Genomic DNA, 23,939 nt, shown 5'->3' with positions numbered 1-23,939 from the left:
ACTCATTTATTATTCAATTTACTTATATATCATGCACTATATTGACAAAATATAGCTACTGTATACTGTGTTAAATCAGTGGAGGTTTTGGAGCACTGTTTATATATAATATATGTAGGCTATATTATCATACATACTGTACACATATGTATGTCACCCATATCCATCTATGTTAATAAAGGAAATATAATCATAATAAATTAACAAAACTAAATCCTTTATCCTTTGCCTCATGGAATAGTAAAGTGTCCATTGCTTTCAGAATCCCACTGGAAGAAGGTCATTTTTCAGGTACTTTTTGGCTATATTCTTTTATTAGCACTGATTTAGGACATACTTCTATTGTCACAGTTTTTTTCCTACGTATAGTAGGGGAGTATGTGATTTAATGTAGCCATCAAACATGTGGTGTTGGGAACCATTGGCATACTAGTATATTACTCATACTATATTTACCATAAGTGTATGGAAGAAATAGTATTTAAGCAGTAGTTAGACTAACTACTGTATCCTGTATACTACTGTTGGTTAGTATACGGTTCCAAATTCAGCATTAGAAAAGAGCCCTACACAAAAACTCCCATATATGAGCATGTTTACACAATTATCTAGTTACAAGGAACATTTAGAAAAAGTTACATAGATTTTGTGTTATTATGTGGGTAAGTGTTTTTAGGTTTGGTGCTTTATTGACCACAGCAGCGCCATCTTTGATTTTTAACGGGAAAGACAGCGAGGGTGTGAGGGATAAACATAGCCTATTTACTACTGTTATTTAATGTTTTTGAATTGACGGAACAGTGCAAAAATATATTTCCCAGAATTTCAGTAGACAAAAAAATTATAATAATAAAATAAAAACCGAAAATATGAACTGCTGAACATTAGAAGTGATCTAAAAGCTTTTTACAGGTTTTTATTTTTATTTTTGTATTATTATTTTTTTGACAGCGGACGCCATTAAAAACAAGATAAGTCTGTATCCCTCACAGTCTCGCTTTCATAATCATACCTGTCGTGGCGCTGCTCAGGCACAACAAATATTTTTGAATTCGTATTTTTGCTGCGTACGGTCTCATGCACGCGCATCCTCCGTGACGTCAGTGAGGTCTCAAGAGTATAAAAGCGCGCGAGTGTGGGCGGATTGACTGAGAGTGTGTTTGTGTCGTTGTTGTGAAGAAAACTGAAAATGGTGCAACTTTCAAAAACTGGAGCGAAAGACTCGCTAAGAGCTGGTCATCCTCCTGCAGGTTTGCACATTTAGTCAGATATAAAACCTTTTAAAGTAGCTTATTTGAATTATTTCTTGTTTTCTTTGCGCTGTGTAAGTAGTTTGAGATTTAATTTTAACGATGCGTAAGTGTAGATTATTACATTGCATGCTATTTTTGTGAATGTAGGCCTACTTTTGCGGCTGTAGTTCAAGCAAGTGTTTCTGCACTGTGCAGTGGGAGGAAAACAACCATCAGATCTTGTTTTCTTAGGTATCACAGTTTCAGTTTCTACTTCTACTGTGATTTAATACGATAAGTGCACTAGACCCGGTTCTACGGTGGTTTTATCAAGCAAAAGCACCCTCAGTTGATTCTGTAATATTGGCGAAACCGATTTGGCAAAATGTTCCAGTGAATATTTGTGGAGAACGTCAAATGAATCTATTTACAACGTGTTCTTTGCAGCGATGAGGAATGTAGCCAATCACAGACATAGTTGTTGAATTCTTTAACGCAATGGCCAATCAGAGACGTTTAAGATGGTCAGAATCCACCCACCGTTCAAAACTATTGTTTTTCATGATGCTAATGCCAGTGACACACTGCGATTTCGGAAATCATATAAGATGATTACAAATCAATCAGACTGTACGAAATGGATCTGATAAACTTGTGTACGATATGTTTGCAGACTGCACGATGATGTCACCCATTGAATCGTAGGTTACTACGCAGTATATAATAAAACGTCTGCATCAGCAACATGCGCTAGTGGTAAACAAACACAGCAAGATGGCTGTTTAACTTCTATTAAAGGGATAGTTCACCCGAAAAGGAAAAATAATATTTACTTTCCGTCATGTGGTCCAAACCGGTAAGTTTCCTTCTTCTTTTGATCACAAAAGATATTTTGAAGAACCCATTGACTTGCACAATATATATTTTTTTCTACAGTCAAGTGTTTGATTAAAACATTCTTTAAAATATCATATTTTATGTTCAACAGAAGAAATTCGTATAGTTTTAGAACATGAGGGTGAGTAAATTTGATCATTTTTGTTTTTGGGTGTACTATCCCTTTAATTTACTACACAAATACAGCAAGTTTTTAAACTCTGATTCTAGAAAACGAAGAACAAAGACTTTATCACGTATTTAATTTATAAAGCCACTGTAAACATTTCTCAATTCCTTTTAATCTTGTGTATTTGTGAACTTATGCAATCTAGGGACACTGTAATGTGAAAGTAGGGCCGTCATATAGCTTTAAAGGTAGTAAATGGTGTGTCATGGCATTTTCTCAGGTTACCTGAGAGTTTCACAATCTAATCCCTTTCAAACTGCAAGCACTGAACACTCCCTCATTGTACCGTTCACTGACTTTTTGTTAGACTGATTTGAGCGAGCGGCTTGTTTTATTGAGCAAATATTTGCACGCTCGCCCTCGGGGCCTCGATAAACCTGCCAAATATTCAAAACAACAGGGCCAATGGACCGAGATGATGGTAGTGGACGTTTACAGGACTCAAACTCCTGATCTGTGAGAAAAATCTATAGGAATGAATTGGGAATGCATATTTGTGGTGTTTCTCGTTCCTACGTCAGCTTGAATGAAGTGACATTGCAAATCATTGTCTGCTTTTTTCTTTTAAAGAAGTTTGATATGAGATGAAAATGTTCTAAAACAACCAGTGTTGGTGAATGAAAGCTGTAACACTTCCTAATACATCCACATTTTGTAATTTCAACTGAAACTGTATAATTGTGCACTTTCTTCAGTGAAAGCAGGAGGAAAAAGAGTCGTGAAGAAGAGCGCTGATGATGGTGGAAATGTGGAAAAGGAGACCAAGAAATTTGACAAAACCAGGTATAAACAGTATTTTCTGCCTAAAAAAGATGCTGACTTGTTTTCAAACATCTCACTGGCAGTTTGCTCAACATTTAATGAACACGTTTCATATAAACTCTCCTGCCTTGGGCTGTGGTGGAATGTGCAGTGGTTTCCTAAACCCGCTGGCAGGAACATTCATATCGTGGTTGCGTCTCTTTCGCATTCTGCTCCTTAACCTAGGATTGAAAGTGGTTCATTTAAGTTTAAAGAGGTAGAAATGCAGTTTTAGTCTTACTGCAGGCATCTAAAAAGTCAAGCGTGTTAAACGTGTTGCTAAAAATGTTTCGGCACTTTGCATGAAATCAAAGAGCCATGCAGTTTCCGTCAGAACGCCACGTTTGGGTTATTTTGCACTTCGCTAACTGAGTTGTTCTCCAGGTCCCTGCCGACCCCGTCCAGAATGCAGCATTTGAGTCTTCTCCTGGCTGGGCCGCTTGAGAAGGTTTGTTGCACCCTTACTAAAATTGCATGTATCCTCCAATCCCATAATGCACTGCTGTGTGGATGAGCACAAGATGGCACACACAAAGAGTTTAAGGTTTAAAGTGAGTTTATTGTAGTTGACGACATGCAGTTTCTGTGACTAGTTTGCAGGCGCTTCACAGTTTTTTTTTTTGTTTTTTGTTTTTTTGGGGGGTTCTGCAATTTTTAATTGGAGTGAGAGTGAAAACTAGGACATGGTCATTAATTCACTCATATTTATGTAATTGATCTATTTAAGTTTATTACCCTTTTAAAAAATATTTTGCATAATTTAGTATACTTATTTTTTTCTATTTATTTGGTATTTTACATTTCAGTAATGTATTAATCTGTTTATATTATTATTGTAGGCTTATTTTTTCATATTTATAATTGATCTAACTTACTACCTTTTTAAAAATCTTTTATTTAGTGTACTTATATTTTTTTCAATTTATTTGGTATTTTGTATTTATTTTTTTCAATTTATTTGGTATTTTGTATTTCAGTATTGTTCATCTTTTTACTTAATTTTATTAGTTTTAATTTTATTAATTGTATTACTTTTTAAAAAGGTATTTTATATAATTTAGTATGCTTATTTGTTTTTAATTTGTATTTCAGTAATGTATTCATCTGTTTATATTATTATTATTATTGTAGGCTTATATTTTCATATTTATGTAATTGATCTATTTAAATTATTACCTTTTAAAAAAATTATTTAGGATACTTATATTTTTTTCTATTTATTTGGGATTTTGTATTTCAGTAATGTTCATCTTTTTATTTAATTTTATTAGTTTTAATTTTATTATTTTATTAATTGTATTACTTTTTAAAAAGATATTTTATATAATTTAGTATGCTTATTTGTTTTTAATTTGTATTTCAGTAATGTATTCATCTGTTTATATTATTATTATTATTGTAGGCTTATATTTTCATATTTATGTAATTGATCCATTTAAATTATTACCTTTTAAAAAAATTATTTAGTATACTTATATTTTTTTCTATTTATTTGGGATTTTGTATTTCAGTAATGTTAATCTTTTTATTTAATTTTATTAGTATCTTTATTTATAATATATTAATTTGATAATTTAGTTTATTATTTGTTTGTAATATCTAAGTTTATTTAATTTATTATTAAATTTACAGTTTTAAGTAGTTAAAAAGTTGGACTTGGATTTTACCATGACATTAGCCATAGAAGCTGAGGTTGTTTTAGTCATTTGATTAGTCACTGTATTAAAGTATAAATCCCTTTGTTTCAGAAATGAAGTGTCCTATTTAATACAAATGCTTTATTTATTTATTATTATTTTTTGCTGCAGTTTGGTCATGATTTCCCAGAGATTCCCGTTTCTGTGCGACACAGCCGAGTCCGGCCGAGCGTGGAGAAGCCGCACGTCTCGCGCATCCCCTGCATTCAACAGCCACGCAAGTTTTGAGCCACAATGGCCTCCACTTCTGAGCTTCTGACCATGTGACATGCAGAAGACAACCAGGAGGTGTGTTTGTAGGTGAATGTTGAGCATTATGGACCTGACTTGGTAGCCTTGTAACAAAGTTACTGTTATGTGACTTCTCTTCAGGTTGTTTGTTGCAATCTTTGTAGCTTTGCAGTTTTGTGTGGAATATTCAATAACCCACTCTGAATTAAAGATGTTGGAAAGAGTTAGGCTTCTGCTTCACTGACCGTGTTTGCTTGCCGTTTATTGTAGCGTTAATATGCATGGAGTTTCTGGAAACTATTTTTGATAATCATTGAAACCAACTGTTTTCCTACTCTTTCACAAAATGAGACTTTTATACTAGTAAAATTAACTTTTCCAGCAAATGAAATGGTGGCTGTATTTTCTTTTCATGACCGTTAGGTGGCGGTACAATCATTTGTAATTCCTTTTAAAAGCCTATTAAATTCCCTTTAGTTTAAAGGCATTAGGTGGCATTTTTAATTGCAAAAGAAACCATTCTGAACTTTTCACAGTTTCAGAATTGCATTTCTATTAAAAAAAAAAAAAGCTCACACTTTTAACTTTAGGCAAGAAAATAAACTAGATAAATAGCTATAGTTTCTCATTGTGAACTTGCACGAGGATGTTAACTTTGATTATCAGCTATGCTTTAAGTTTTCTTTCATAATCTGTACATGACACTAACAGAAAGCAAAGTAATATTGAGAGACATGTTTTAAAATCCACCCAATGCTCACTGCATGAAACGCGAGTATATTTAAACGTATTGTGTATTAGGAATGAGCCATTTAATCTTTCTCTCTGCGGTTTCCCATAAAGCGTGTTTACGGCTGGGTCTAAAGCTTTGGTCATGACATGATGCTCTCTGTGAAGCAGCGCTGCGTGTGGTGTCTTTGAGCTGTCAGTCTGATGGGCTTGGAGGAAGTCTGCTGTATATTTAGGCGTCTAATGCAGACCGCACAAAAGATCCCCTATTGAGTGTGTGAACGGGCTTGATGCCAAAACTGAGACTGGGTTTGAGTCTCGAGGAGGAGGATCAGAAACGCTGTCCATCAAAGTTAAGATTCGCTTCACTGAATGTGTGTTGCACCATTTCTTATTAGATGCTTGATATTAGTTTGACAAATATAAATTGTGCTCATGTGTGAATTGCAACTTTAAAAAAAAAAAGCATGCTTCAGTCAAATTCTTATTATCGCAATGCAACTATAATTGGAATTTCCTGAGAATTAAACAATACAATTTGTCAAAATAATGTCAATGCTCTCGAAAGATAACTACAGGACTAAAGTTATAATTAGAATAATTTGAATATGGAATGAATAGATTATATAGCTTTGCTATTACAGGATTAATATTAAACTATTTTAAAATGTATTTAAAAACTTTCCTTTAATTTGTAATATTTCACAATACTACCGTTTTTACTTTTTTTTTTTTTTTTTTTTTCAAATAAAGAGTAGAAGAGCTCTTAATTATTCCTAATTTTTGACTATATTAATGGTCCAAAAATGGCTATATTTTCTTAATATAAACCATGTAAAGAATTAATATGAGAAAAAAATGGAGCAGGATCAGAAACACTGTCCATCAAAGTTAAGATTCGCTTCACTGAATGTGTGTTGCACCATTTGATAAAGGTTTCTTATTAGATGCTTGAAATTTTTTTGACAAATATAAATTGTGCTCATGTATGAATTTGCAACTTTAAAAAAAAGCATGCTTCACTTAACCTGTTAACTGTCACCCCCCCCTTTTTGAATAGACATGAAAATGCACATTTCGAACTTAAATGGTTGTAATTCAAGAATGCTTTGGAATATAGACATATGATTGGTCTTGTTTTAAAGAAGACATTTGGCAGATTTTTGTAGAAGTGAAATAAATTAAGAAAGTGAAACAGAAAAAAAGTTATAGAGGTTTGAGTTTATGGAAATGTACAATGCAAAAATATTAATTATTCATATTTTACGTAAATTATATATTTTCAAAACCTGGGCTACTCTAAAATGGCAGAAAAATCTAAGCCAAAAATCTGAACAAGTTGTGTTTCAAATTTTAGGTTGATATCTCAAAAAATGAGCTTTCAGTAAGATTTTGTTTGAGCGCAGTACCAAACTTTTTCACTAGGGCACAATCAGACTCCATTACTGCCCATATAAGGGTGCCTGCTTTTCCATTTGTGTTTTGAGTGATATGAACCATTATTTTCACAATTTTCATACAATTTCTGAAGTAGAGATCCTATTCAGAAGTAGCATGGGAAGTTTGGCAGATTTTGATATGAATTGAACCTCTAAGAAACACATACAAAGAACACGCATGTAAGTCATAGCTCGCTGCCACGTCACAAATGGTGAATTTATTATTTTTTTCTTGATATTTCAAACTTTTCAGACCTTTTTTTTCCAAAATAATTGAATGGATTCTATCTTTTGAACTTTTGGCATGAAAACAAACTGAGGTATCTACCATTTTTTCATGATTTTTCATGTTTACTGCTATTTTAAAATAAAGGTCTGAACACGCCTTATGAGTATGAAAATATTTTTGTTTTATATTGATAAATTATGGCTCCTCTGTAATATATTTTGAAAATCAGTCACCAAATATGGAAACTAGAGATTGTAAGCTTTCAAATGATCTATAGTTTGTCAATATTATTTAAGGTATTTACTAAGATATTATTGTTTTAAAAATATAGTGGCAAACGTCCCACCTGTGGGACGGTGACAGTTATTCTCATTCTCGTAATGCTACTATATAGGAATTTCCTAAAAATAAAACAAATCAATTGCATTATGGTTAAATGTCAAAATATTGTCAATGCTCTTGAAATATAATTACAGGACTAAAATTAGAATTAGAATTATTCGAATATGGAATGAATAAATTATGTAGCTTTGCTACAGGAATAAATTATATTTTCTTTCCTTTAATTTTACTTTAAAATGTTCCTTTAATTTGTAATATTTGACAATACTATCGTTTTTACTGTATTTTATTTTTTCAAATAAAGAGCAGATTCTTTTATAGACAATCTTAATTTTTCCTAATTTTTGACTTGTAGTGTATATTAATGGTCCAAAAATGGCTATATTTTTCTTAAAATTAACCATGAAATAAAAAATTAATATAAGAAAAAAAAATGTTTGAGATTTGTCCATATTCTCTTTCTTTCCTTGTTTTTCCCTCGTATATTCCTTCTTGATCTGAGCTAATAGAGATTGCGGCTGGTTGAATCGATATCAGGAGTTAAGTAAAGGATCCCGGTTTACCTGTATGCGGATTAGAGATGCACAGGGATTATAAAGGCATTGCATGGCGTGAGGCTTACAAATATCCCACAAATAAATCCCCTTTTCCATCTCTCAGGGCATTTCTAATTCATTTCTAATTCTACGGATTCTAATGCCTGATATATTTCACATCACAAGCTGTTTTGCATACATGTATTTGTGTGAAGCGTATTTCAATCTCATTGTCCACCGTGAGCCGCTTTCTAACAAAATTACATTTGTTCCAGCTTTTTTTTTTATCCTGGGTTACCCTATGCTGAGTTAAAATTTCATTTCCCAAAATGCAAATCCAGTGTTTATGAAGCATGCTTGAAACACAACATTAACTTTTTAACAGTTTAATAACATAACGAGTCAAGAAAGATATGCTGAAACTAACTTGTGATATTACTTTTAATTCATTTGTCACACTGGAAATATAAAAATCGAATGCATTACACTTTATTATTTTTCTTTCTTTCTTTAAATCTAATTAAAATAAGGCAAGTCCAAATTATGTTCCTAAAGAACATGAAAAGGAAATGGGGAAATAAATAAATAACGAATCTTCAACCACTTTTAATTTTTGAAATTCTCAATTTACTGAAATGTCTTGGAATTAAACAGCAAACAATGGCTTTGTTTTAAGGCAATTGCATCAATGAATATAATCGTTCCCCAAAATAACAAATAAAAGGTGCAATGCAGTAGTTTATGCAGATGTAAGAGGTTGTGTGGAAATATGTGCATGCAGCGTATTCATTCTGTGAGAGTATGCTATTGCAAACTTGTGTATTTCCTATTAAAAGCTGTTATTTTACACCAATATTTTCTCCGTTTGATGTTGCAAGCGTGTAGATTCAGAAGACATCAAAGCTATAGACGGAGGAAACTCGCTCGCATGTGATCTCAGAGCAGTGTGATCTAACTAACCACATGTTGAAGATCTTTCAGAGCCTTTACATGTGTGTCTCTTTAACGGCACGCATTACACGAGCTGAAGCCTTCATGTGGGAACACAACCACATCACAAATCATCTCAGTCAGCAGCTGATGACCAGCTATAATGATGGATTCACATTCTCAGGCTGCTGCGGTCAAAGCTCTCAACAGGTGTGTGTGTTGTAGATTACAGCAGGATTATCACATACACATTGAATCCTGTGGTGAATCTCATTGGGACTTGGTTGTCCAGTATTGGAGCTGCTAGAAAAACACAACTGCAATAAAATATATGAATGGCCAAATGATAGACATTTGGGTTTGATTTGTAAAAGACAAACAAACACTTTTTTTTTTACGGAAGAACACATTTTCTAAGAATGCTCTGAACTAAAAGTCTTCAAAATGACAATGTTAAATATATCTAATCAACATATCAGGGAAAGTTAACCCTCTGATGGTCTTCCTTTATGAGTCAAGTCCTGGGTCTTCCCGGTCAGAAGTGAGCGGAGGCCTAAAAATGAAACTTCTTCCATCCCAGTAAAACCAATGCAATTTATTTTTGTTCTATAATATTTATTCTTTTTAATTTAATATTTTGAGACAATTTGATTGAATTTATTAATATTTATGCAATATTTATGGTCTATTTTTTCAATGGAAATATATATATATATATATATTATTTATTTATTTATTTTTTTTCACGTCCTCTGCCTTCCCAGTCACGTCCTGGGCCTTCTTGGTCAGAAGTGAGCGGAGGCCTAAAAATGAAACTTCTTCCATCCCAGTAAAACCAATGCAATTTATTTTTGTTCTATAATATTTATTCTTTTTAATTTAGTATTTTGAGACAATTTGATTGAATTTATTAATATTTACGCAATATTTATAGTCTGTTTTTTCAATGGAAATATATATATTTTTTTTTTTTCTATATATTATTTAAAAAAAATAATTATTAATGCAGTATTTTAGTTTAATATAGATTCTAGGCCTTCAGAAAAAAAAAATTGAAGAAAATTAGCACCATCTGGTTACAGTATAGAGAAAAAACGCAGAATCATACCAAATGCCAAAAAAGTCACCAAGTATCATAACCTTCTGATGAAGCTGTGATTTTCAATAATTCAAACCAAAAAAAAAAACAGTGACCGAGGACCATCAGATGGTCAATAATGCAGTCTGTTATTTTTGATTGGAAAACTGAATCACTGAAATTCCTTTACTGTCTGACTGTTGAATTTATGTTATTGTAATTCAGTAATTTCCTTTCCAATTAAGTTGAATTTTGCCCAACACATGTGATCGCTGCATATCAACATTATATCGACATTATACTGCTGAAGATTAAGATGGTTTCTAAACTATTTCCCACATTCATTTTACTTTGTGTAAAGAGTTACTGCTTTATGATGATAGTCAAAGTGAAATGAGAATGTTGCCTTGATACATTTGAGTTTCAAGTGAAATATAGTATGATTTTGAAATTGGCAGTGTATTTAGCTTTTCTGTAGCTCAAATATGGTGCTAGCAATGCCATGGCAATAGGTTCGATTCCCAGAGAATGCATGAGTAAAAAAAAGTGTAGTTTGAATGCAATAAGTACTACACTGTAAAAATGTCTAACCCCCCAACTCAAAATTTTCTATATTTTTTAAGTGAAATTCTGCACATTTATTTATTTTTTTCAATTCAATTGAAATTAAAAAATATAGATGTGACCAGTCACTAGAACATTTTGAGTTGGGAGGTTAGAAATTTTTATGTATTTTTATTTTTATGTATTTGTATTTTTTATTTATTTATTTGTGTGTGTGTGTGTATTGTATATATATATACAGTATATATGTATATATATACCTTTCATCAAAGTTATACATCAGTTTTGAACAATACCCGTTCGTTTCTTGGACAACTTGTCTAACCCAACGTTTTTGATCCACTTCGAATCTTGACTACTATATATACATACTGTATATAGGCTGTGTGTGTGTGTGTGTGTGTGTGTGTGTGTGTGTGTGTGAGTGACAAAACTGTAAAAGTAAATGTATTGTTTTTGTGTAATATAATAGTTTATATATATATATATATATATATATATATTGCAAGGTAACTTCATTCACAGGTTTTGTACTACAACACATATTGTGTGCAATACCTCTCTGTACCGCAGGGTGTCAGCATTCAGTTAGCGCCCAAAAATATAAATGAACATCACACACACTCGGCTAACAGCATATCCAGTTCACTTTGAATTGTAATTACAACCTCTTATTATTGCAAACATCTGCAGGACAGCTGCTGTAGAGATCTGGGTCTATTTTAGACTCACCACATGAGTGTTTCCCGGTAAAATGCAAAGGTCAAAGCTGCATTAAAGACTTCATCACATTCACATTCACATCTACTGCCAGCCAGAACCTCTGCAACAGCAGTTAAACATGTCAGAGGAATTCTCTACACAAGCATCTTTCCTGCGGTAAATCTTGCCTTTCATATGCTTCTGGTTCATTTCAGGCTGACTAAACAGTTTCAAAAAAACAAAAAAAAACAAAACAAAACAGGTTTAATGTTTTTTTTTTATTTTTTTATTCAGATTCAAGAATGAATCCTCCACTTTGCATTGTGATAAAATCACTGTAATGTGCTGCCTCTGGTGCTTTAGTTTAGGCTACAACCTGCGCCTGACTTTCTCATTAACGTTGTTTGAGATCTGAGAGAATATATGTTTTAATAGCTCAAAAAAGCAGACTCAACACTAAAGGCAGACCCATGTTTTACCATGAATCAGTGAATTTCAAAATGCTATTTTGCTTCCATAACTCTTTCTGTCAGAAACACGCAAAATACACATTTAAGAGTTTATTTTATCGCACTTTATCTATTTGCATCTAGATTTCAATTTCAATACATAAAGTCTGTGAGTTTTATTCTCAGAAATCTCCACATCATAACCCTTACATACACCAAACTTTACTTTAATCCCTGTATTCTGAAAGGTTTTACAAAGAGCTCTGTTCATATCTTTCACCTGCATTTTCACCAGTCCAGAAGAGTCTGTGATTAATCAACTGGGGAAGTTTGATCTATTACTTTTCAGTAAAATTTGATCTATTTTGATCTATTACTATCACTTTTACCCTGTGCAGTTTTTTAATCGACAAAATGCAATTTTGATAACTGAAAATGTAAGATTTACGTGTTCTCAGAGATTCCAGTCACGTCTGAACAGTGCATGATTACTTTGTGATGATTAAAACCTCAATAATATCAGCTTACCGGGTTTTAGGTCTGAGGAACCTATTAAAAAGACAAAGATAAAATCTTTGGAATTAAATTTTAACTTGGCCTATTACTTTTAAATAAGAAACCCAAACAAATATATAAGCTTATATTGTTTTCTGTTTATTATGTGCTAAAAATCTTATGACAGTTCATAGGTAACAGTTTTATTATAATGTCCCGGGCATGTTGTCACGAAAGGCTATATTTATCGAGCTTAATTATTCTATTTTTTTTTACTGAGTAATAATTGTGGGAATGTAATTAGTAGTTTTTTGTAACCAAAAGTTATGAATTAAAATGTAAAAAATGTTTGATAATTTTTGTCATCGGATCTGCACTCTAACAATCTTTATTAAAGAGACAGGAGATAAAGTTGAAAGTCTGTGTGACAGTTTCACTTCTTAGTCACTATAATGATCATGATCATATGATTAAACAATCATGATTAAACATGATCAAACAATCCAATAATCGGAGCTAGCATTACCTCAACACTTAAGACACCTCACTATCGAGAAAATCCCCCTTGATAGTAAACATACTTTTTACTTTTGACGTCGTGATGACCTCAGCGCGCGCGCTCAGAGGGAGGAGTCGTGCGCGCGCTTCCAACTGTCTGTGTGTGAGCGAGAGAAGAAGCGGCTCAAAACTTTTCCCTGACGGATAATTCATGACATAAATCAGGTAATGTAGAATTTACATCTTCAGAGCTGGCCAGTGGATATAAATGAAGTGTTTAAAGTGTTCCCACATCATTTCCAAAGGTTCAAGAGTTAAGTTGGAGTTTGATATCTAACGTTAACTTAATTTGTTTCGTTCGCGTTTCTTGATCTCAGATTAAACGGGAATATGCCGGGGCTTGTCCTCTTCTCTGTTGTGTGAAACCGGTGTGTGTGTGGTTTACGAACTGTTTAAATGTTGTCTGAAATCTCTTTTACACATTTAGTTGGATTAATGGCGTCTCCTGCTGGGATTATCTGCTCTTATAATGGGAATTCACGAATTTTTGGGTCGCAGAGTGTGGTGGGAAGTATTAACGTTACATTTATTATGAATATAATTTCTCCATGGGTTCATAATGTGCTTTTCCTCATAGTTTTTTTGTGTGTTTTTTTTTTGATTATAGATAACGTTACCCTTCTCAGACTCCCTTCCAATCCATTCACATTATTAGTACGTTAACGTTACCAGTCCAACGGTTGACAGATGATTGACACTTCACTGAATTCGTTGTTGTTGACATAAACAAAACTTTTCATCTAAATGATTCTGTTTACATTCTTGAAGTTAGTTATGTAGACAAGTATACATGTTTTACATTTGTTTAGCATACAAAATAGTAGTGAATGTAAACAGACCAGATAGAAAAAGCGTCTAATTGTGTTATCATTACATAGTTTTGTTGACTTTATTATTCTAAATTGTGGATATTTGTCCTAATAATTAATTAGTTGGTTTTGACTAGTAGTGTACTTATTGTGTACCGATGTATTGGCTGATAAATCTAAATCCAAATTTTTATATAATTTTTGAGAGCCTGATTACAAAAACAAAAAACCCACTATTAAAAGCCATGTATAAGCACACAATTATATTTAGGCCTAATTTTATTATTGTAATTTTTTGTAGCCTATTTGACAGCAGTGCACTTAACCATATTTTCCTTTTTTTTCCCAATCATATTTCAAGCAATTCAAAACCATCAGTGTGAAATAATCCATTATATATTAGTTTTAATATATTTGACAAATTTTCTTATTGAGCACGATAACCCGATACCAATATGGTGGCCGATATATTGTGCATCCCTAATATTTTATTTAGAAGACTTTTTAGGGTACTCAAAGATACTTAACTTGCAGGTGAATCTCATCATGTCCAGATCACATTTTGGCCTAAAATCAAAAGAGTTTGTAATGAGTTTTAATGCTGAGTCATAATGTGTGCTGTTAAAAGAGGGCACTCCTTTTCTTAGCCTTAGGAAAGCTTTCCATGGATTTACTATGCAGAGTTCCCACGGTCATGAAAAACAAGGACTTTTTTAAAATTGTGAAAAAATCTCAAAAAGTAATGTGAATATTTCTATAATGGAGTCTATTTTATACATAGCAATGCTCAGCTCTTGTCTTTTAATGCAATCTCCGCAGTGATTATTCTCGGTTAATCACAAACGACTGTAAAAGTCATGGAAAGTCATTGGTCAGAAAGCGTGGGAACCCCGTCTCATGGTTGATATATCCAGCTGGCCAATAACAGGTGCTGGTACCATATGTAAACACTAGGGGTGTAACGGTACATGTATTCGTATTGAACCGTTTCGGTTCGAGGCTTCCGGTTCGGTACGCATACAAACCGAACGATTGCTTGGACCATTTTTCTTTCCCGCAAAATTCGTGCTGACGCGGCCAACACAACGTTGCGCAACATCCAAATGGCAAGGATAATGAAAGCAGAACGAAACTGCGCTCCTCGTTATGTGCTTCACGGATCGTTTATCAGTTGGGACCAGCAACATCTGTGCAGCGCGAGCCGATCTCGATCAATCAACACTGTTACCACACCGCGCTAAGAGATCCGGTAAAGAAAACATTTGAATTCGCCGCTGAGGTAATAACATCGCTGCGAGATCTAGTGAGATGCATTCACATTTCTCCGTTATTAACCGTAGATCTCTATTAGATCAAACAGCGCTGTCATGGAAACCAGGAGAAACATTGTGCTGTGAATGAACTAGTACTTTACATCCACAGACCAGCAACATTCACCATGGATTTAATATAGTAACACTAACTGTAACCAGTTTGGCTGGAATGGTGAAATGCTTTCAAGTACTTCACACATCTTTTTCCAGCACTTCAAAATTCAAATATTATATAAATAAATATATATTTAAATGTTATTTTTAATGTGATGACCAAAGCATTATTTGTTCATCCTTCAAAGATGACCCCTATTTATAAACCTGAAAGTTTCAAGATCTAGGAAAACTCACACTTATTTAAAAATATTTTTTCTTTAAACAAATAGGAAATTTCTCTGGCATTTCTTTCTTTTTGCTGTATCGAAAACGTACCGAACCGTGACTTTAAAAACGAGGTACGTACCGAACCGTGATTTTTGTGTACCGTTACACCCCTAGTAAACACATGTAGTAGTTGATAGAAACGGGCATGAAAAGACCTCTAGTTCTGGATGTCTTGAGCCCATGTCTTCACAATATGTCCATTATACGCTACTGCACATCTGCTTTGCTGAAGGATAGCCATGTGCTCGGCGCTATGAGGATCCCCTGGAATGATTCGGAAAGTTTGTGTGACTCGCAATACGACACACCTGTAGAGATTTAGGTTCAAAAGTCATCCTTCCATCCCTGTTTGGCTTTGTTTAATAAAGCTGCGAGGCACAAATGCACTTTGAAGCTTAAAACAAATGTCGGAAAATGTGTTTTTTTCTCTCTAATGGTTCTGCGGTGCCAACTGGAATCAAAGCGGGATTTCTTAATTGCCCTCACCGGCTCCATCCGCACCAGGGACTGGTTGTCAGGCTGTAGATCATGATGGGACGTTTTTATGGTTCTGGGGTGACTCTGGTGGCCTGCAGGGAAACACTCATTTAATAACATTGTGCTAGTGGCCAGGGTGAGGGTTGTGTTACGTCCAAAACAAAAGCTGTGTTGTGTGTCTGTTTCAGCAGGGCACTCTATGCTGTCAGTCTGGAAATAATAAACTAATTCTAGTGCTTTGTGGGAGGTCGAAACGCTTTAAATGATCTGTATTTCCGAGCACAGATTATGTTTATCTCGATTGTGGGTTCGATTATATTATGAGTTGTTATAATTAAGGTTAAAGGTGAACTGGAGTGTGCAATTGGCTTAGAAGCAGGTAAACTGGACATCCACATTAGCTTTGTTTTCTTTGCTCTGTATATACTTATTATTTTAGGATGTCTATAAATTCTGATCACATTTTAACAGTTATTAGACTTTATTTTGATTATTTTACTATTAAGGGTGTTTCATCACAATATTATCTGACATTGATTATTTTAGCCAGCGATGTAACATTTGCTATTAGATTCAAGGATCTGAGATCGATAGATATCAATATTACCTATTTTACACCTCCACTTAAATTTTTGTTAACTCACAAACGCAACCAAAATAATTATAACATGAATATTTATTTGAACTCTCTATAAATTGCAAACTCTAATCTGTATCTCAGTTGCGATAGCCACAAAAAATACACCTTAGTTTTTAAATAATATGGGAAAATAAATAATGAAAAAGTTGCACACAGTCAAGAGACTTCTTTGCTCTCTAAAATGTGTAAATATAGTTTCCAAAATACATCCACAACAAAATGAGGTACTTGAATAAAGTTGTTAACTCAAACATGTCAAGTCATCCATTATATCTTATAGATAATATATAAAAAAGCATTTTGATTTTTTTTATGCATTGCATCAACACATTATATCATTAGTCATCTGATTAATGCATTGAACCATAGATGAATCATTACCCCCCTAGAAATTATGGTATTTATTTCCTCTACTAGACACAAAATGACCACTGATGGTCATTTTCCATGTCAGTTACTAGACGGTCTAATCCTGTCTACGCGAGCAGTTCTTGACCCAGATGTACATTTTGCAGTGTGTAACCAGACTTTCCAAAAGTCTACTCAGAGGTCTGTTACTCTAGAATTACAGACTCCTTTGCACCAGTTAGGTGACTTATACTGGACCACAGCACTGTGTGTGTTTTGGTTGAGCTGTCGTTTTTGGACATGCGGTGAGCTCGCCATGTGGGAATGTGCAGAATAAACTGTACCAGGCTGTGAAATGTAGAGCACTGCCATGACGGCTCAGAGAAAACATAAGAGTGAGATGATTTTTTTTTAACTTGTTGCCACTGTGTTGAGTTCCTCCCTGTTATTGCCACTGGAGTTTACTGTTCTCATTTCTATGGGCCAAACGCAGTGTCTAACCCCTATTGTTTTTATTGGCGGACATTTTTTAAATCCGTTTCCTCTGCTGTTCCTCTGTATGGCATCCTGTAGAAGCATTTGGAAGAAAGTTATAAGGTTTGGCACACAGATTGGTGGTGGTCTGAATTAGGGATGGACATTTTTCAAAAATATGGCATTCAAATATTTGGGCTCATAAAAATCGAATATTTAATAGGGTTGGGTATCGAGAATCGAGTATCGATTGGAACCGGGACTAACTTTTCATTTTTCCCGAAATCGTTCAAAAGTTACAATTTCGATTCCTAGTTTCGATATTCACAGTCCGCCGAGCGGAAGAAGAAACCGCTGAACAACACCAACGAAGAAGCATCTACCGGAAGTGTTGCCATAACCGCGCGAGTCGAACATGAGTAGCTTACGTCGGTGGTCCAAAGTGTGGCTTCACTTTTCTAAAAATAACGAAATCTCGGCAAAATGCTAAATTTGTGACAAAAGGAGTATTTGTGACAGAAGGAGTATTTCCTTCAGAAATACCATTGGTTAGCAAGGTTAGCTAAACTTTTTTGACCCTGCGTCTTAAAAGAATCGGAATCGAGAATCGTTAGGAACCGGAATCGAAACAAGGAATCGGAATTGGAATCAGAATCATTCAAATTCGAACGATACCCAACCCTAATATTTGAATATTTGTTTATGTAAGTGACGTTATTTTAAAGGGATACTTAAAAAAAATACTGTAAGGAAAGTCCATTCATTTTTCCATACTGGAAAGATGAATTTGTATTTAAATTGGGTCATTTATGTGGAAGAATTGTGAAATTATTTTTGAATTTGGAGCTTTCTAGACTGAGAAAATGTATTTTTGGCTTATGTGGATGAAAGACAACAACTCCCAGAATGCACTTGCTTCATTGCCTTATGAGGCCACGCCTACTGGTAACAGAGCGCAGTAGTTAAACAACAAGTCTAGGCTACTAGTGAGTCTCCATGATGAGTCTGGCCGAAAACGTGTTTCGAGATCACACAAAATGTCCGGGATTCGGTTTTTGCGTTCTACAGTCGCCATTCATCATGTTTACTGTGGCAAGCGGGACGAGTGAGGGCCGTGGGAGAACGTGATTACTTATTACGTCATTAATTATTACATAATTGACAAAAGTTTGAGTCTGAATTCTTTGTGATGGTAAAAATGTTTGTTTTATAATTGCTTTGTGGATTTACTGTGAATGTTGTACAAACAGAACTTGTGAATAGGCCAGTTTTTCTTGTTTTAGTTGTCAGTCATGTTATTATTTATTCACAAAAGAGAACAGCTGTTTTTCAATGTCTGTTATAATACATTTGCTCAGATCTATTATAATTTACTCACTACAAATACTTTGACATCCATGATTTTTGCGCTAGGGAGCTTTTCAAGGAAAGCTAAAACTTTTACGTTTCATGTAACCTGATTCTTCAATTTAGATTTGCATATTTCCTCTTCTTTTGAGTCTCAATGCCTACACTCTAAAAAATGCTGGGTTGTTTTAACCCAACTTTGGGTCAAATATGGACTAACCCAGCCGTTGGGTTAAATTTTTACATTACATTTTTAACCCAACATTTCGGGTTTGTCCATATTTGACCCAAAATTGGGTTAAAACGACCCAGCATTTTTTAGAGTGTACCCATTTGCACTGTTTATCCTCTGCTCTTGACCTGCTAGTAAGTTCCCATACTCTTATCTATCAGCTGTCGTAGCTGTTCACCTGTGATGTGTTTATCAGCGGAGGAGTCGTGCATGTCAGCCTTGCACATTCACTCACTTGCACTTGAATTCCAATGACGAAAGTGGGGGAAATCTCACATTTATGACACTCAGCTTAACTTTCCATCACTGAGAGTGGATTTTAGGTTGAGCTTGGGTGATTATATTTAGCCTATATGACAATATTTTTTATGGCAGTTTAAAGTTCCTGTTGATAGGCCTATATAAAATATAGGTAATAAAGTATAGGTACACTACATTTGTTAGTGTATGTATTCATCTTTGTTAATAAATTGTTCAGGTAGTACATTAACTAATGTTAACAAGTACAACAACCTTTGATTTTAATAATCTATTATTAAATTAATATTAACTAAGATTAAAAGGATACTCCACTTTTTTTTGGAAATAGGCTCATTTTACAACTCCCTCAGAGTTAAACAGTCGAGTTTTACAGTTTTCAAATCCATTCAGCCGATTTTCTGATATTTTAAAGAATATCAGTAACCAGACAGTTTCTGGTCTCATTGACTTCCATAGTAGGAAAAAAATATACGGAAGTCAATGAGATCAGTAACCTGTCTGGTTACTGATATTCTTATAAAAATCAGAAAATCGTCTGAATGGATTTGAAAACGGTAAAACTCGACTGTTTAACTCTGGGGGAGTTGTAAAATGAGCCTATTTCCAAAAAAAGTGGAGTATCCCTTTAGTAAATGCTGAAGAAGTATTGTTCATTCTTAGTTATTGTAAAGTGTTAAATATATTGTCAATGTCCGGAAAGATGTTAAGCTGTATACCCTTTTTTTAATCTAAATAAGACCCAGCGTTGCTCTGAAATAAGGGGCTGTATCTGCTGTTCTCAAGTTAGAGATTGCCAGGAGACTTTCTACTGGGTAAGTTAATATTTGACTTCAGTCAGATAACAGTAACCAACTTCTCTGTAGCTGATCCGTTTGAAGGCCTTAATGGCGATTGATTCTCTTATTACATAATCTTTTCCTATAGCTATGTTGTTCTCATAATGATGGTGATGTATTAAGTGGAGACTGTGTGGATTGAATTCCAGTGCTCTTTGAGTGAAGGAAGGATGAAGTGTTTTGTCTTTCTATAATGTGTATTGGAGTGAATGAATGCTGTCTTGTCAGGTTGATTTAGTTTCCACAGCCTCAGGTGCAACTGTGAACTGCAGTGAAACAAGTCTCAACTTTGTTTAGAGAAGAGTGTCTGATTTTTCTCACACTTTCTTCTTCCTGTTATCAGTAGTTCAGGTGTTCCTATAAATCATGAAGCATATTACTGAAAAGCATTAGGCCTAGCGATCACTGATATTTAGTAAGGTTTAGTAGGAATTTTAATGCATACACTGCATACACAGTTTTACACAGATTTAATTTATTAAAAGACAAAATGTGGAAGTCTTGATTGAAAGTTATTCCAGATTTATCAACGGCTTAAATATCCACTAGATTAATATAATAGTTATACCAAACATTTATATATTCTAGATATCTCAGAATATGGTTGGATTTGCCCTGAAATAATATTTAATAATTTATTTACATAAACAAATAGCAATAATTTCTTGGCCTATATATTTATTTCTAAAACATTAGAAAACATAATTTAAATACTTTTTCAGGTATCAGAGATTTATATTGGTTCATTAAAATGGACAGTTTGAACAGATTCACAGAAACGAATCGGACGAATTATACATTTGAAAGAATATTTCTGTAAGTTTTCATCAATAAACTTTACATATTGACTTTTTCTTTTGTCAGATTATGAGTAAATAATAAGAAATACAGTGAGAGAATTTTTTTCCAGTTTTAAAAAGTCAGGTTTCAGATTTCTTATGAGAGATACTGTGCACTCCAAAAGTTTTACTGTCAATTCTGTTCATTTTGTCTTCATATTAAGATACGTAAACCAACAATAGTGTGCCCTCGGGTGCTTTAATCCAGTTTCCATTCAGCGCGTCACGTTCAGGTACGAACAACAACACAATGAAACTCAATCCAAGATCAATGTTCCTCAGATCGCTCTCTCGCTTCTGAACTGCGAATTGCAAATTTGCATCACAGACAAATGGTTTGATTAAAATATAGTTTATATATAGAAATGGCTGGCGAGATAAACATGTTCAAGATAACGTCTTTATAGGAATAATAAATAGTAGCCCAACTTATGTGTATTTACTTAATTTCTCAAGTACCGACAGCAGAACCGATAACGTCCGAGCTTATCGATACAGTGGTCTTTCAAAATTCAGTACCGGGGCCCGTTTAATACCAGGTCCGGGTTTCGGTACCCATCCCTAGATATGATAAACTTGGCATCAATATATCTTCCCCTTGTTTTCTGCATTTTTCAATGCGAAGCGCGGCTGCACGCAATGATTCCATGTTGCTTCAAGCGCATCATTCTGCGCACCGGATGGCCTATAATACTTTTGGGTAAGGTTCAATGGGAATCACCCATGGGCGATGCCCCCTCCCCTGTGGAAATAGGCCTGCCACCACAGCTGGAAAAAATCCTAGAGGAAACACTGCATTAAAATGTGCACAGTTATCAAGCAGAATCTAAATTTAAATTTTTTTTTACCAAGTATCCGATTCCTGACCTTAAATCCATTTCAGAATTGGAATCGATTTTCGATTCCCTACCCTTCTCTCTTCTCATTTATGTAAGTAGAGAGGATGTTAGTGTGAGACAGAGTTACTTTGCCTGAGTAAATCTTCCCGGTGTCAGCATTACTTCATTTTCTGCCCTGAAGAGGCGAGTGAGTCATTTGACTCGGGGTGTTGAAAACCGCCTGTTTCTGGGTTGTCTGTGCTCTGTTTAGACCTGTGATCATTCCTGTCATTTGGGAAGGGAAACTTTATGACTTTCCACAGAAGGTTGGATTAAGTTCAAGTGTTTACAGATCTAGGTCACTGATTCAAGAGCAAAATTATGAATAGGATCCACGTGCTTTAAATTTTTTTTTTTAAATTTAATTCAAAATGAATTTTAAATCATCCTATTGTTCAATCATACTTTCATTGGTCTGGTATTAGAATTATTAATTGCATTCTTAAAAGTGAAGCAATAAAATGCTACAAAAGTACAGAATATCGCCTTTTCTCAGTTAAGTCAAGTCATCTTCATTTATAGCGCTTTTAACAATATAGATTGCTTCAAAGCAGCTTTACAGTGCTTATAGGAAATTAAAGTAACAGATTTACAGCACCTCTAGAATAAAGTCCAGCTAAAGTTTGATTGATTCACTTCGGTCGCAATGATCATGAGTTTTTAACTTAGTGGCCGCTAACACGAAAACTCTTAATGCGATCCGGCTGCTCATCCTCACAAAACAGTGCCTGGAGGCTCGAGAACGCAAACCATGAAATAGGTTCCAAGGTACAAGTCTTGAAAAATTTATAATACAGGATTTTTTATCGCTTCCGTGTACTAGCCATGTGAACCGGAATTATCCCGAGTCCCGACAACGATTTATCTGTACAAAGGTAAAGGGAAGGAGGGACTAGTCACGTTGTCGCCATGTCCAGGTCCTTCGTCCGATCCGGGTATGGCCTGGATCCGGCGGACTGCGGTAAACCTCAGGTTAAACAGAGAGATTAATATCAGCGTTCCAGACTGTGACCAAATGGTCGCATTTTGCGACCAAAATTTGAGAGTGTGCGACTGAATATTATATATAGTCGCACATGTTCGACCAGAAAATATGCCACACGTTAAATGCATGGTTAAGCGTGGAAGTGGCGCGTCAATGAATCCGTGACAAGAATAGCGCGCGTAAATATCAGTGGGAAGGAGACGGAGACAAATATCACAACCTGCTATGTGCGTCTGAGCAACAAGCGTTCTATCGACTCGTTAGTCGTTACCTAGCAGCGAATGCAAACAAAATGAAAGTGGAACGAAAATAACGCTACTCATAGGCCTATGATTACGACCCGAACCTCTGACCGTAAAATAAAGCCCCAAACTTGCCAATTAGAATAATTTTTAATTGTAATAATAATTAAAATTTTCAAGTAATAATAATTGGGAAATTAGAATAATTGCATTGCAAGCTGATTTAAGGTGTGCCCCTAAATTTTCTGCTTGCGCTCCTAAAATTTTCAGTCAGGGGCAACAGCGCTCCTAATAAATAAAGTTAGTCTGGAGCCCTGCTTCTTATGATGTAACAAGTACATCAGGATTTATGGGAAGTGTTCCCGGTTTCGTCTGACCTAATCTATGCAGCCTAACATTGAATTACAGAAGTATATAAATGTGTTATGAGGATGCTAGTTCAAAGAGATGTGTCTTTAGTCTAGATTTGAGCTGACAGAATCATAGCATTGCTTGTTTAACTCTCTTGTTGAGAGTGAATGTGAATAATTTAGATGCAATTTTTCCATACTTCTCTTCCTGGTTTCCCAGAGCAAACTCGTATTAAAAACGTCATTGTTGCTCTTTTCCTTTCATGTCATTGTGAATGCGTGGCAGTCTATAGAGCTGAGACACGGCCCGCTCCAGTTGCTCATTGTCTTTTTCTCGCTCATTTCCTGTTTCAAGGTGAAGAATTCTTCTCTCTGTCTGCAATCACCTGTTATCTTGTTCTGGTTATTTTCGTCAATGGGCATTTAATGGTTCCTATTAACGTGTC

The 23,939-nt window shown here is 34.5% G+C and overlaps 2 protein-coding genes across 4 annotated transcripts in view; both read left to right on the top strand.

The window, feature by feature from the left end:
* The first annotated feature begins 1,093 nt into the window (after window positions 1-1,093).
* Window positions 1,094-5,250, top strand: dapl1b.1 (death associated protein like 1b, tendem duplicate 1). The gene is made up of 4 exons (XM_039683536.2): window positions 1,094-1,250; window positions 2,994-3,081; window positions 3,484-3,547; window positions 4,908-5,250. The coding sequence occupies exons 1-4, from the start codon at window positions 1,190-1,192 to the stop codon at window positions 5,022-5,024; spliced, it is 330 nt and encodes a 109-aa protein (XP_039539470.2). The 5' UTR covers window positions 1,094-1,189; the 3' UTR covers window positions 5,025-5,250.
* Window positions 5,251-13,126: 7,876 nt separating this feature from the next.
* The window catches only part of tanc1b (tetratricopeptide repeat, ankyrin repeat and coiled-coil containing 1b), a 169,952-nt gene continuing 159,139 nt past the window's right edge, over window positions 13,127-23,939 (top strand). For 2 of the 3 annotated variants that reach the window (XM_039683286.2, XM_039683285.2), the window contains exon 1: window positions 13,127-13,243. The gene's annotated coding sequence lies outside the window, so the exon portion shown is untranslated. The remainder of the gene's footprint in view (window positions 13,244-23,939) is intronic. The other variant, XM_089133454.1, reaches the window with a different exon arrangement.

This window comes from Pimephales promelas, chromosome 7 (assembly GCF_988280905.1).
Source record: "Pimephales promelas chromosome 7, fPimPro1.hap1.1, whole genome shotgun sequence".
NCBI lineage: Eukaryota > Metazoa > Chordata > Actinopteri > Cypriniformes > Leuciscidae > Pimephales > Pimephales promelas.
Note: the sequence above shows the minus strand (reverse complement) of the source record. Positions and strands in the feature narration are given on the sequence as shown.